Here is a 15,412-nt window from a genome sequence, read left to right as displayed (position 1 = left end):
GGTCAGCTAGGGGATGCTATTAAAACCATAACTACCCCATCAGGCCCCCCAAAATCAACTAACTTATACCCACGGTGATGACAATTTAGCTCTAGATAAATGCAAAGTAAAAACTGCAGATGATTCCAAGGATAGAATGAGTTTCAAAATGAATCCTACATCAATGCCATTATTATTTGGGAGCACAGTTGAAATTCTTTGATTTTGTTGGCATTTGTTTCTCTTGGCTATTATTTAAATATTAGATGATAACAGGGGCATTTACTTCTTTTTAAACTTAATTTTTAAATTTTTGACTGTGCTGAGTCTTCACTGCTGCCTATAGGCTTCCTCTCGTTGCAGCGAGCGGAGGCTGCTCTCTAGTTGCAGTGCAAGGACTGCTCATCCTGGTGGATTCCCTTGTTGATGAGTTGAGTTGCTCTACGGCATGGGGATGAGGAAGCTTCCCAGTTCAGGGATTGAACCTGTGTCCCCTGCATTGGCAGGTGAATTCGTAACCACCGGACCGCCAGGGAAGTCCATTTCAATTGCAAATTACTTTCATTCAAATCACCCTACCGTTTGATGTCCCTTAAAGAGCATTTTGTAAAATACTTACTTGGTCAAGGAGTTTTGTAGGAGGGCAAGATGCGGGATCTTGGCAGACACAGTGGGGTTTTCCATGTTGATCAGCCTTGCAGATGTGTCCCCGTTTGCACTGGAAGCTCAGGCAAGAATCTAACAGAAAAATTTGGACGGGAAACATGGACAAAGCTAAATTGAGTACGTAAACTCAGATTCACCCAGACAGTTCCATTTTCATGAATAAGAGAAAATTTGGGGAAACATTAGAAATTAAAAACAATTTTTTTAGAGGAGTATAATGATTTTACAATGTGTTAGCTTCTGCCGTACAGCAAAGTGAATCAGCTGTAGGCTGCATAGATCCCCTCCCTCGTGATGAATGTGTTGGTTTCCAAGTGGGACTCTCTGGTATGAGGTTATTTTACACAATAGGCTAGATTTCTATGCAGTTTGGATTGGGGATTTAAAAAGAACAAACAGTTCTTGGCCAGCCTGTAATGGTCATAGTCTGACATCTACAATGCCATGCTGCACAAATTGGTCAAAAGTTAAATAAGCCATGAGAATTTTATCGGTTAAATTTAAAATTTTGTGATTGGGGTGTGTGACTGAGATTGAAAGTGTTAGTCACTCAGTTGTGTCTGACTCTTTGCGACCCCATAAACTATACTCCACTGGACTCCTCAGTCCATGGAATTCTCCAGGCAGGAATACTGGAGTAGGTAGCCATTCCCTTCTCCAGGGAATCTTCCTGACCCAGGGATCAAACCCAGGTCTCCTACACTGCAGGCTGATTCTTTACCATCTGAGCCACTGAGGAAACTCAAAGATTGAGATTAGATCTTAATTAAATATGGAATCTAAATTCTTAAGTTATGGGTTTGAGTGTCAATAAGGCAGAATGAATGCTTCTTCAAAGCAAAATGATTTCGAGAAAAAGAATTCTACCAGTAATATTGCAACTGGACTTCCAGTTGGTAAACTCAGTTACCACAGTTGTCTATCAAATGTGCACAGGAGAATGTTGACAATTTATGGGAGCATTTCCTAGGGGAAGAGTTGGGAGAGAAGAAATTCTGATGAAGGGATGGGGATAGCCCAGCGTGGCCCATTCCATCGCTCCCCTGATACAGTCGTAGACGGTGGCTTAGCGCATTCTCACCGACACTGTGCACCCTCGTGTCACCCTCAGTTGAACTCCCATCTTTCTGTGAGCTCTCTGCTTTCTCGGCCTGTATAATAACAAAAGCAGAAGTGGAAGTCTGTTTAGAGGAAAGCTGTGCCATTATTTATATTTTCACTGTGCATTCCTTCACAGATCTTTTCATACCTCAATCATTTTATTTTACTTTAATTATCATTAAAAAATGTTTTTCTTAGCCACACTGCATGGCATATGAGATCTTACTTCTCTGACCAGGAATCGAATCCACGCCCCTTGCATTGGCAGCACAGAGTGTTAACCACTGGACACCAGGGAAGTCCCTGCCCCAATCATTTTAGATCTCAGAGGGAGACACGAGCCATAGCGGTGGAAAGAGACAGTAGCCCTTTGAAAACAGGATTTGTTTCTATCGTTATTAACTGGGTTCAGTTGTAATTGTCTGGGGTTACCCAGTAAAAGTTGGAACCAACACCAGAAGCAAAGTTGGAACCTCCTGCTTTGGTTTGGGAAGACAGTAGAAATGTGGTATCACCATGCGATCCTCTTAACACACGATTACGTCAGTAATCTCTATGAAGCTGTTGGGAAAAGCTTCTTACCAGGTTTCTAAAATGTAAGAAAACTCCTAACTTAGAACGGCAGCAGAGTTCTCAGGAATCAAAATTACTGTCTACCTTGCCCACCAAAAAACTGTATCAGGTGCTTCTAGTGGGTGCCTGCCAGGGTTTTGCATGAAAGCTCCAAATGATTAAACAACCAAATAACAGTATGTTTCTTCCTTTCCCCCTCCCTGTTGCTATTCCCTGATTTTGGTGCATGTCTGCTTAATAAAGTTGTGGCTGAAGTCTTTGTTCGTTGCCTATAAGCTAAATCAACAAACATTGCTGAATCTATTATGTTAGAGGCATTTTGCAAGATATTGGTGATTCAGCCTGACTATGACCTGCTCTCAAGGCATGAAAGCAGCTGTTGTCACGTCTCCCATCCCTCATATCCGTTAGAATTTACCTTTCTAGTTAGCACCAGGAACTTTCAGCTGCCAGTATCTGCATCTTGGTGCCTGGAAACCCATGATACTCTAGAAGGCTTTCTCAAGGATAGATTGGAACTACTTGGAAATTGACACCTCTCTTAGTAAATTTCAGCTTGTGTAAAAGCCATAGCTCCTTCACTCTCCAAATTCGATAATTCAGAGAAACCTGCTTTACATGGTTTTACTGATGTACCACTGATTACCTTCCTTTTCTTCCCTGAATCCCTTCTCCACTCCTCTTTGTCCTTGTACCTCTCAAACAAACTGCACTAAAATCCAGGGTCTCTTCTAGGGGAACCCAAATAAAACAGGCATTTTCAGGCTAATGATGGAGATACAAAGAAAAATACATAATTATCAGATATTTTACTAAGGTACTGAGAGATAAGCACAGAGATTGCAAGAGCACAGAGAAAGGTCATGGCTATTTTTTTTTTTTTATAAAGCTAACCACTTTATCAGACAAGCATCATTGAAAATAATCTCACTTGTTGGTTTCCTACAGGTTCACTGGTCTCTACGTTCTCATTCTCTTGTGCTTCTTCCCTTTCCTCCTCATGCTTGGTGGGATAGTAAATGGACTGAGCTCTTTCATTCTCCAGGAACTCCTCGCTTGGGATGAAGTAGTCCTCACTTGCACTGTGTCTGGGGCCATCATCACTGTCATCCTTAGCCCCATGATTTCTGGCCATGATGTTACCACCATCAGTAGGCTCCACCAGTAAAGGCTCAGAAAGGGTCTTTTTATCCATCTCCTCATGGTTGCTGATAACTTCAGGGCCAGGCTTTCCTTCTTGGCTCTGCCATTCTGTATCTTGACTGGGCTTATCAATTTTTGATGCAGTTTCTTCTTCCATTTCTGCATTGGTGTTTTCCTCTTCTTGTTCTCGGCTACCCTGTTCAAGTTCCTCTTTCTGCATCTTGCTTTCTTGAGTTGGTTGATAGGACTCTTCCAAAACAGCATCAGATTGGGTACTGTCTTCTTCTTGCTCATTGTTAGAAGGCTCCTTGGGAACCTCTGTCTCCTGTTCTTCATCATCATTGTGGGTACCAACTTCACCTGGCTCTTTTCCTCCTTCCTCTTCCCCATTTGTGTCCTGATCTTGGTTTCCTTGATCACTTAGGTCTTGACTGTTCAACTGAGGATGGGAGTCATCTACAGGTTGTTCTTGGTTTTCCTCTGTCTTTGTGATGCTTTCTTGTTGGTTAGAATCTACAATGGAACTAACATCATGAGCAAGGAAGCTCTCTGGGAGTTTCTCCTCTTGAGGTTCACTCATGTCTTCTTTTAGGTCCGATGTGCCTTCAGGTGGTGAATACTCCGAATTCTCGGTTAAGTCACTTTCAGTTTTCTCTTGGTCCTGTAATCCCAGATTTTGGCTGTAACTCTCTTCCTGATCTTCTGACTGATCATGGTTTTCCTCCTCTGACTTGAGCACTGAAGATTTTTCAGGCTGAAAAGAAAAAAGTTTATTCTTGAAACAAGTGATAATGTTATATCCACATCATATTGGCAATTCATAAGCAACATTGAATAGTCATTATTCTTTTTTTCCACACAATGTCTTATAAACTTATTTATGATGTTTTTCACATTCAACAACTGTGAGTTTAACCTGAATTTGAATTTTGTGAAACATAAGAATTATGTACCACTTCAGCCCAAGAAGTAAAACTCATTAATCCTCACAATTCTTTTAGAGATTGGAGGCAGCTGATATGATCATTATCTTTTTTTAAAAAACTTTTCATTTTATATTGGAGTACAGCCAATTAACAATGTTGGGATAGTTTCAGGTGGACAGCAAAGGGACTCAGTCATACGTATACATGTATTTCTATGATCATCATCTTAAAAAAATTAAACTTAGAGTGAATAAGGTAGTCTGTTTAACCATGCCTTAAAATTGAGGCCTTTGGAGACTTAAAACATTGTACTAGTACAACCATATTCCTTTTACCTTAAGATGGGAATGGTCTTCTATGGATGTTGCAGTTTCCTTTTCATTTTCTGCATCTTCAACCTCTACAAGAGGGATTGCAGTGTGCTCGGATGTTTCAGCCTCTTGGAAGGAACTCAAGGAGTCAGCAGTTGGATTGGAATGATCAGATAGGAACCTTGCTTGTGTCTGAAAAAACAATTAAAAACTGATTTGTGTTATTCATGCCTAGATGTTAATGTTTAAAATGTCTAGTTATCTTTTCTTGTCATCATTGTTAGTAGTAATATATTTCATTTGTAACATCAGCTAAAAGATACTCTCTAGAATTTTTAAAGATATAAGAAAACAGTCAGAATATGATCTTAAGTGAAAACAAAATCCCAATCATGACTAAGAAAAAGTTACATTGCAGAGACTAGGGGAAAATAGGGCAAAATGATCTCAAGAATAGGAACTTTCGACTTTTGGAATTATTTTCAAATTATTTCCAAAATAATTTTCTGAATTATTTCAAACTTTTACAAAGCATTTAAACTTCATGATTTTGAAAACTCTTTAGCATAAAGTCAGATTGAAGTCAGTTTAATCATAGGTTATCATTGCATTGAACATTTTCTTAAGTTAACTTATAGGTTATAACTTGTAACTTAAAGGTTATATATAAATTATATAACTTATCTTATAACTTATAAATTATAAGTTAACTTATAAGTTAACTTATAAGTGCTCACTGATAATTAGAAGAAAAAGTTATAAATCCTTTATTCTGTATTTATATATTTTTGTAACACTATCCATCTTATATCCATTGAGAAATCAAGTATAATAGTAAAAAATAATTAAATCTTAAACTAATTAATAAACTATATGAAACAGGATGCCAGGTCTAGTGGGGTTGAATAGCTATTGAATATTGTTTCCTCTAGAGGAATGGTTCTATTTCTAGCAAGATTGGAGGCATAGATGAAGAGTTGGGCAGTGAGGCTTGATGGGAAAGTCAAACAACTGGACGTAGAGCCAAGAGACCTCCCTTCAAGTTTTGACTGTGCTATTTACTATCTGTTGGTGGTTTGACAAATTGTTCATCTCTACTTTCTCATCTGTTAAGGTGCAATGAGCAGAAATATCAAGATAAGGCTAAGTATATAACACATTTCCTGAATTTTAAAGGGATAATCCTAGTGAAAAATCACTATAGCCAGTAGTAATATCCTACAGTGGTAATAATATGAACTGTCTGGTATCTTAGGCAGGTATTTATCACAGATCTTTATCAGAGAGATACTGTGGATACTCAGATATCAGACAGGTCCAAGTGTAGGTATAAAACTCAGATTTTATTTGAATTGACTCGTCTACTCCATTAGTAGGTCCTATATTGTTGATTGTATAATATAAAGAAATATATAGTGTATGAGGTTTTTTGAGATGTGGCTTCCTCTCTTGCTTATTACCTTTTCAACTAAAAGGGATGATCATATATTTGAATAAAGTATCCAGAGAAACCGTTTTTAAAAAAGATTTTTTATGTGGACCATTTTTTAAAGTCTCTATTAAATTTGTTACAATATTGCTTCTGTTTTGTGTTTTGGTTTTTTGGCTGCAAGGCATGTGAGTTCTTAGTTCCCTGACCAGGAGTTGAGCCTATACCCCTTGCATTGGAAGGCAAAGTCTTAAACACATGGTGGTGGTGATTTAGTTGCAAAGTCGTGTCCAACTCTTGCGACCCCATGGACTGTAGCCCACCAGGCCCCTCTGTCCATGGGATTTTCTCAGGCAAAAATACTGGAGTGGGTTGCCATTCCCTTTTCCAGGGGATCTTCCAGACCGTGGGATCAAACTCGGGTCTCCTGCATTGCAGGTGGATTCTTTACAGATTGAGCCACCAGGGAAGACCCCTCCAGAAAAGCCCTCAGGGGAATGTGGAGAAAGAACGGTGGCCAGTTTGGCCTGATGGATGACAGTAGTGGGTGGGGATCTTTGGCTTCGTGGAGAGTTGCTCCCCTAGCCTGTGCCCTGCCTCCTCCACTCCCCCTCAGCAAGCTGGAAGAAATGCATGAAAAACATGAAAGCTTATCTTTCAGGAATTTTCAAAGGCGAAATTCTGTTTCATCATTCTGTTATGGTTATCTCCTAACCATACAGAACCCACTGATTTCTGGAGAATTCAGGCCGGTGGGGAAAATGATACAATATTTTTAATAGGTACATCCTTTGAAAAGATGCTTAGCTTTTTGCCCTTGGACTGAGTCTGTATTAAAACACGTTTTCCTAATAGGGAAACATCTGGAATGTGTCTGTAGACAGGCGTGTCATTCAAACATTTGGTTCAAAGACACTTTTGATGCCCTGTTTACATTTGTGACAACAGCTGCAAGGGCAAGAAAACAATGGTTCTGTGGGAACTTCCCTCTACGCTGAAAATAGTGATTCCACTTCTGTAATTTCAGAGGACAATGTATAATTCCAGCTGGAGTAGCTCCTTGTTACTTAAGCACGATTCTCAGGGGTGGCCACAAATTCTGTTTTCTAAGAACTATTGGTCCGGATGGCATGGTGTTTATCTCTGCCGACACAGATGGCAACCAGAAGCTATCCAAAAAGCAAGGACAGAATCTTGGATGTAATAGAGAGGGAGAGAAGGGATAAGAGATAAAATGCTTTGTCTGTTTTAAGAAGGTTGATTCCTTTATTTGGTGAAAGGGAAAAAAAGGCACAAATCCCTTAGTTTGATTAAGGTTGATATAGATCTCTTGGGAGATAGCCAAATGATGATCCAAGCTATAATCAAACAAAGAAATAAACAAAGACAGCCTTCAGGTATTTTGAGGCTGTTGACACAGTCTCAAATGATCTGATTTCTGTGAAGCTGATTTATTACAGGGTGAATGCTGGGGCCAGTATATCTGGCTGTGAAGAAAAGAATGTTTTAGTCCTGTCTGCTTTCAGCATGCTTGCTTGGACATAGCTCCAAGGATGAGTTAGGATCTGATTTATTTATATCATTTTCCTGTGCCTAACCGTTTGGTTCCTGTTTCTATTATAGACTCAGAATTTCTCAGTCGGTATGTATTGATATTGCAGAAAATGCTGCTGGAGAGGGTGGGTATTTGCTCCAAGATTTCTCAAACTAATTTCTTAGATTTCTAATATTAGTATGGTGAACTTCCATAGGAGAATTTATTTCTTCCTTTTCTCTTTGGTATTTGGCTAACAGACTGTTAATAAACAGTTTCACTTATATTTATATTTGTAGAGCCTAATAGTTCTTAAAAAAATTTATTTTTAAAAAGTGCCTTATTTCATTTTTACTAGTCATTCATTCCTTGCATGGGAAAAATAATATGATTAAAATTAAAAAAGAATTATAAACTACTATGTAAGAACACTTTTATTTACTTATTTATTTTTTGGTTGGGGCTGTCCTTGATCTATTTATTTCTTAACAGTTTAAGGCTTTATAAAATCAAGTGATATGATTAACACATTACTAAGTAAATAGCACAAGCTCAAGAACATTTTTTTAAAATGGAGGATTCTTAAACTGAATGTCAGGAGGGAGAGATTTAAGTAAAAACAGAGGAAAGGACAGTTACCGGGATAGCACCTGCAGTTCCCAAAATGCATAGGAAAAAAATCACAGTCTTCATTGTTCTAGACCTGTAAATCAAGAAGATAATTAACAGTCATGGGTAAAAGTTTCTTTGTAAGAAGTTAAAAGATACTCTTAGCAAATACCGAACTTGATACTGTCCTTTGTATTTAAAGGCACTTGTCTTTGTGTGTCTGAAAAGACAGATTCATGACAGTTTTCACCGAATCGTGTCCCAGGGAGAATGACTCCTGGATTTTTTGGCCCAGCTGTGTTCGGCAGAATCTCTCTCTGTTGATGACTGTGCTTCCTTAGATGGAGGCGTATGCAGATCTTAGGTCTGAAGATTTTCAAGTGTTCACAGTGAATGTAAAAGTCACAAAGTGAAGTAATATAGTGTGTTAGGTTTGGATTCAACAAACTGCTTCTTGGTATTGGAGAAACTCACATATTTAGTGTAGAGTTTCAGAAAGGGGAGATGACTTTTTAAGATGATTTTTCTTATAATCAGAGTTTTATATATAAATGCATCCCTAGAGCTTAAATAATACTTTGATGCTTTAAGGAAAGGGAGCAGTTTCTTCTGTTAGTTACTCATATTTTAAAATAAATGCTTAAGTAGGTATTTAAAAATGTATTAATATTAAACATTTTCCAACTGATTTAATACTGTATCAGCTATCACTTCACACACACACACATAACATACATGCACACATATACACAATATTCTTCTCCTCTTTCCCCTCTTCCTAAAGTAATTGTATCATAATTCCTATTTAAGTCATTATTTAGCATTATAACAATGTAAATATTTTTCACAACTGAGCCAAACAGTAATTTCTTGTATTGAATCATACTTACCTTTCTTTTCTTGAACAATATTTTGCTTCTGTCTGTACCTAGAAATTGACTCCCTTTTAAAAATAATTTCTCATGTACCCATCACTTACTCTTCCCAAATTTTCCAAGGCAGGTAGGGCTATTAAAATCATAATCTAGAATTTAATATTCACTCACTCATTCCATTAGTATTTATTAGATTTATAGAACTCTATTCATTTATGTTTTAGATCGGCACATTATTTTTCTACTGTTTTAGAAAACAGTTAGAATATAAAATAGTATAGTTTAGTGCAGGGTCTCTTTATCTTGGCACTAGTAACACTTGGGGCTGGATAAATCTTAGTTGTGGGGGCTGTCCTGTGCATTGTAGGATGTACTTAGCAGCATCGCTGACTTCTCCCCACTACATGTTAATAGCAAGTCCCCCGATCCCCGCCAGTTATGATAACCAACACTGTTTCTAGACATTGCCAAGTCACCCTGGAGGGCAAATTAACCTGATTTAGAACTACTGGCTTAGTAGAAGGAACATGGCACTTTGGGATAGAAACATATGTATCTGAACGTGAACCCACACTTGCCATCCATGGAATCTTTGGCAAGTTACATAACACTTTGAGACTCAGATTCACCATCTGAAAATGGGGATAACACCTATGATGGTTAATTTTTAAAAAAATTTTTTATTTTGTATGGAGTATAGCCAATTAACAGTGTTGTGACAACTTCAGGTGGACCGCGAAGGGACTCAGCCATATATATACATGTATCCATTCTTCCCCAAACTCCCTTCCATCCCCACTGCCACATAACGCTGAGCAGAGTTCCCGGTGCTATACAGTAGGTCTTTGTTGGCTATGTGATGGTTAATTTTATGTGACAACTTGACTGGCCTGTGGGATGCCCAGGTGTCTGGTTAAACATTATTTCTAGGTGCATCTGTGAGTGTGTTTCCGAAGAGATTAGCATTTCAATCAGTCAACTGCATAAAGTTGATTGCCCTTTAGTGTGGGTGGACTTCATCCAATCTGGTGAGGACCTGCATAGAACAAAACGTTGGAATAAGTGAGAATTTGCTCCCTCAGCCTCACTGTTTGAGCGGGAACACTGATCTGGATGGACGCTCTCTGGATGGAACATATATTCATCAGAGTCCCTGGTGCTCAGGCCTTCAGACCAGAGCTGCAAAGTTAACTGGGATCACCATGCTTACTGGGTCTCCAGCTTGTGAAGGCAAATCACAGAACTTTACCAGTGTCTATAATTGAATGAGCCAATTTCTTACATTCATTCTCTCTCTCTGTACACATAACATATATATATCCACCCCCACCCCCCACCACCCTGGAGAACCCTAGTACAACATCTAATTCAGTTCTGTGAAGATTAGAAGAAATAGTATGGGTGGGAGGTGGGAGGGAGACTCAACAGGGAGTGGACTGTGTATACATACGGCGGATTCATGTTGATGTATGGCAGAAACCAACACAGTATCGTAATTATCCTTCAGTTAAAAAGAAAGAAAAGAAGAAGAAATTGTGTTTATAAAAATGCCTGATGCCTAGGAGGTGCTCAGTTCATCATTTTTCTTTTTTTCATTTTCCATAAAAGTCAAATAGCAATTCTTGGACAACAATGTAGAGCCTTAGAAAATAATATAATTTAAATTTTGCTGTGAGGTCAGAAGAATTTTCCAGTGGAACATTTAAAGTCCTTTTGCTCACACATTGACCAAAGCTCCCTTTAACTCCAGGAGTCTTTCTGACATTCATCACAAGTAACAATGGGATTAGGCTAAGAGACTGTTAACTACTCTTCTTTAAAATGGTAGCAACACAAATGCAGAATCAATCAGCAAAAATATTGTGGGTTTTAAGGCTAATTTCCTTCTGATTTTAGTTTTAATAGCAGTATGTATAGGTAATTACATTTGAGAACACATTTCCCTTTGATTTAATCATAGGATCTCACAAATTCCCTTCACTTTCTCAAATCTAATGAAACCAAATGAATAAAAAAGAAAAATGTATCTAGTTGGCCAGAGCCTGCATTACTCAATCACTCTTTTATTCACTTATTGAGCACTTACTAGACTCTGCCTAAGCACAGGGCCACCTGGTTCCTGTCTGAAGAGTTACAAACGAGGGTATCGAGTAAATTGATGATTTAGTATAATCTGTTGAGTGTGTACATAATGCAGCGGAAATACAGATAAGAAGCATTTACAATTAGGTAGTTAATAACACTAACATTGTTTTCCCAGGTGTCGCTAAGTGGTAAAGACCCCACCTGCCAATGCAAGAGACATAAGAGACATGGGTTTGATCCCTGGGTTGGGAAGATCCCCTGGAGAAGGAAATGGCACCCCACTCCAGTATTCTTGCCTGGAGCATCCCATGGACAGAGGGGCCTGGCAGGCTACACAGAGTCAGACAAGACTGAAGTGACTTAGCACACACACACACTGCTAACATTTACTGAGTATTAAAGGCTTAAATTTCAGGTACCATTCTAAGGGTTTTGCACATACTAACTCTTTTGAATCCTTTAAATAATTCTACCGGCTAACACTTGATTTTCATCATTGTATTAGTAAGGAAATTAAGGTTAAGTAACGTGGTCAAGGTTACTCAGCTAAGTGGCAGAACCAATGTTTGAGACCTAGGAGTTGGCTTTTATGCTGTGTTCTTAACCATTGCACTCTACTGTATAGAAAAGGCTTTCACAGGAGGACGTTTTTGACCTGAGATTTGAAAAACCAGTCAGTACTAGTTAGCTGTATGAAAGACAGAAGGGCAATCTGAGGATGCAAACAGCATGGGTGACGGTCCAGAGTCGTAAGACAGTGTATGTTTGTGTTCCTAGGGTGTTAGTGGGTGAAGCAGAGGGAGATAAGGCTCAAAACAAGGCAAGTCTTTGTGTGTTAAACTAGGAATTTTAAATTCCAGCTGAAAAACTATGGGGCCTCAATGACTGATTGTAAGTGGGGGAATGATATAATCACATCTGAATGTTAGAAAGGATCCTTGGTGCAATGATGTGTGGGACAGATGAGTAGAAAGACTTACCAGGAGGAAATTGCAATATCAAGATGAGAGATGGTCAGAGCCTTAAATTTTGCCTTTGGTCTTGAGAACGGAAAACAGAGAGACAGATCCAGCTTGTCCTGGCTCGTGAGAGCCAGTTGCTAACTTTCCAGGAATCTTGTGAGCTGGTTATTAAACAAAGCCATCATTGAAAATTAAATTATATACACTTACAATTTAATTATGTTAAAAAACAAAAGAAATACTAAAAACTCACCTCTTTATACTTATTTTTACTACTTTACCACTTATTCTCTTAAGGTTATTTATGCCTGTTGTATCTGTAGGTGGAAATACTCTATAATGTGTGATAATGCACTTCTCTTCCCAAGTCTATTCAGTGATGTCACATTCGTAGCTTGAAATCAACCATGGCAGGAGGATTACACTGTGGAAATCTTCAAATGCTACCTAATTCCACCATCTCCCTGCAAAAGCTGGTTGTAAAAACATTTGCTGGTATACCGGTGGATAGTTTTGAGAACTGTTAGGACTTAATGACAAATCGTATACTGTGGAAAGAAGAGAAGGAAGAGGGTTGGGCTATTATATTTCTAATTTGGGCCACTGGGTACACAGTAGTGTTAATACTAAGACAAGGGATTATAAGAGTTTTAGAAGAAAGATGATGAATTAGTTTTGAACTTGTTGAATTTGAGTAGAGATATACTTAGATAAGCAGCTTCCCTGGTGGCTCAGACGGTAAAGAGATTGCCTGCCACAATGTGGGAGACCTGGGTTCCAGGCCCTGGAGAAGGGAATGGCTACCCACTCCAGTATTCTTGCCTGGAGAATTCTATGGACAGAGGAGCCTGGTGGGCTACAGTCTATGGGGTTGCAAAGAGTCAGACATGACTGAGCAACTGAGACTTCCACATACTTAGATAAACGGGTCTGGAAGAAAGCATGAAAAGCTTACATTTCATACTGTTGAATAGAACAGGGGGCAGGAGCCAGCACACTGGTTAGTGTAGATCATCAGGTGCTGTTGGAGAATGGGAAGAACTAAAGATACAAATACAGGAGAGTCACGTAAGAAAAAGAAAATGTTGAATGTTACTGAGAGGTCAAAGTAAGCATGGCTAAGGATTATCCATTACCTTTGGAAATGCAGATGTTAATGGAGAGTTGAAGAAGAGTAGGTAGTTTTGGTGCGATACTGTCAATGGAGGCCAGTCTGCAGTAACTGGGGAGTAAATAGACAGCAATGGAGTGAAGACAGTGAGTGTAGTCCACTCTTTTTTTTTTTTTTTTTCATTTATTTTTATTAGTTGGAGGCTAATTACTTTACAATATTGTAGTGGTTTTTGCCATACATTGACATGAATCAGCCAGTAGTTCACTCTTAAGATGGTTGGCTGGGAGGGACTTTCCTGGTGGTCTAGTGGCTAAGATTCTGCTCCCAATGCAGGGGGCTGGGGTTTGATCTCTGGTTAGGTAACAAGATCCCACATGCCTCACCTAAGAGTTCACATCCCACAACTAAAGATCCTTCGTGCCACGAAAAAGACTGAAGATTCCACACATCACAACTAAGACTCAGCACAGCCAAATCAATCAATCAATAATAATAATAAAAAAGATAGCTGGCTATGAAAGGAAGGAGAGTAAGATGATAGCTAGAGGGGAAAGTGCAGTCACAGGAAATGTTTATTTGTATTCCAATATGCCGATCCATTTCTCAGGTGGCACTAGTGGTAAAGAACCCGCCTGCCAATGCAAGAGACATAAAAGATGAGGGTTCGATCCCTGGGTCAGGAAGATCCCCTGGAGGAGGGCACGGCAACCCATTCCAGTATTCTTGCCTGGAGAATCCCATGGATGGAGGAGATTGGAGGGCTACAGTCCATAAGGTCACAAAGGGTCGGACACCTACGTGGTCATCCAAGCATTTTCTATGCGGAGGGGAAGGCATAAGTAATGAATGAGAAGGTAGATGGGAAGACAGGAGCTGTGGTAAACACGATGACCTCCACTGAACTGCACCTCCTGGGTTTCATACACTGTGATTTTGCCCCTGGCCTTGTGACTACTTGGTCAATGAGATGTCAGCTAGTATGATGACAGCAGAGACTTGGGAAGCACTTACACAGTGGGATTTGTCGTCCTGTGGAAGCCATGTGCCATGATGTAAAAAAGCCTGGACTGGAGGCCAGTCCAGACTGCTGACCGGTAAGTGGCCACACGAAGAAGAGCCTGGAGGATGAGAGCCTGTAGGAAGTTCAGCCCCAGCAGAGCTCCCAGCTGGCTGAAGCCTCCCAACTGACTCCAGGCAAAGTCAACAGAGGAAAGACCCAGGTGAGCTCAGAACGGATTGCGGAGTCCCGTGCAAATAAGGGGATCGGTTTGAAGCCATTTGATTTTGGGGTGGATTGTTATGCAGTAATAGATAATGAAAATGGGGGAAAAACAGAGAAGCTGCCTCAGTCATTGGGAAGGCAGTATTGCTCAGTGATTAAAAGCATAGGCTCTGAAAGGGGACTTTCTGGGCTTTAGTACTTAATTTGTTTAATCTTGGGTAAATTATTCAGCTTTTTTGAAGCCTCAGTTCTTTATCTGTAAAGTGATGATGGAGATTAAGTAAGATGATAAAATGTCAGTAAGCCCTTGATAAATATTTGCTCAGTAACAACAGAGGATGAGATGGTTGGATGGCATCACCGACTCAATGGACATGAGTTTGGGTAAACTCCAGGAGTTGGTGATGGACAGGGAGGCCTGGCTTGCTGCAGTCCATGAGGTCGCAAAGAGTCAGACACGACTGAGCGACTGAACTGAACTGAACTGAACTGAACTGAAGCCTTTGATAATACTCAGAAGAGGAGAGATTCTTTGTTCTTCCAGACAAGAGGGAAGAAAGCTTAATTGTAGGGATCTGTTGAGGTGAGGCCCCTAGAAATATCAGTTCATTAAGTTGGACATATTTACACCTTCCTCACATTTATATAGCATTTCACAGCATGTAAAATATTTTCTTGCATACCATCTCATTTTATCCAATAAGGAAACGAGAATAGATAACATTTAACTACAAAGAAACAGAAGCTTGGGAATTCCCTGGCGGTCCAATGGTTAGCACTCTGCACTTCCACTGCAGCAGGCGTGGGTTTCATCACTGGTTGGGAAACTAACATCCCACATGCAGCATGGTGTGACCAAAAAATGAAAAAAAGAAACAGAAGC

General features: G+C 39.5%; 1 protein-coding gene across 1 annotated transcript in view; it reads right to left on the bottom strand.

Annotated features, from left to right (window-relative positions):
* Positions 1–15,412, bottom strand: part of SPARCL1 (SPARC like 1) — a 52,052-nt gene that overhangs the window by 15,975 nt on the left and 20,665 nt on the right. The window contains exons 2-6 of the mRNA XM_043906231.1: positions 8,302–8,365; positions 4,724–4,891; positions 3,251–4,216; positions 1,727–1,796; positions 599–717 (exon numbers count right to left, since the gene is read on the bottom strand). Of these exons, the coding sequence (XP_043762166.1) occupies positions 599–717; positions 1,727–1,796; positions 3,251–4,216; positions 4,724–4,891; positions 8,302–8,355 (1,377 nt within the window). The 5' untranslated portion in view covers positions 8,356–8,365. The remainder of the gene's footprint in view (positions 1–598; positions 718–1,726; positions 1,797–3,250; positions 4,217–4,723; positions 4,892–8,301; positions 8,366–15,412) is intronic.

The sequence above is a fragment of the Cervus elaphus genome, chromosome 6 (assembly GCF_910594005.1).
Source record: "Cervus elaphus chromosome 6, mCerEla1.1, whole genome shotgun sequence".
Taxonomy (NCBI): Eukaryota; Metazoa; Chordata; class Mammalia; order Artiodactyla; family Cervidae; genus Cervus; species Cervus elaphus.
Note: the sequence above shows the minus strand (reverse complement) of the source record. Positions and strands in the feature narration are given on the sequence as shown.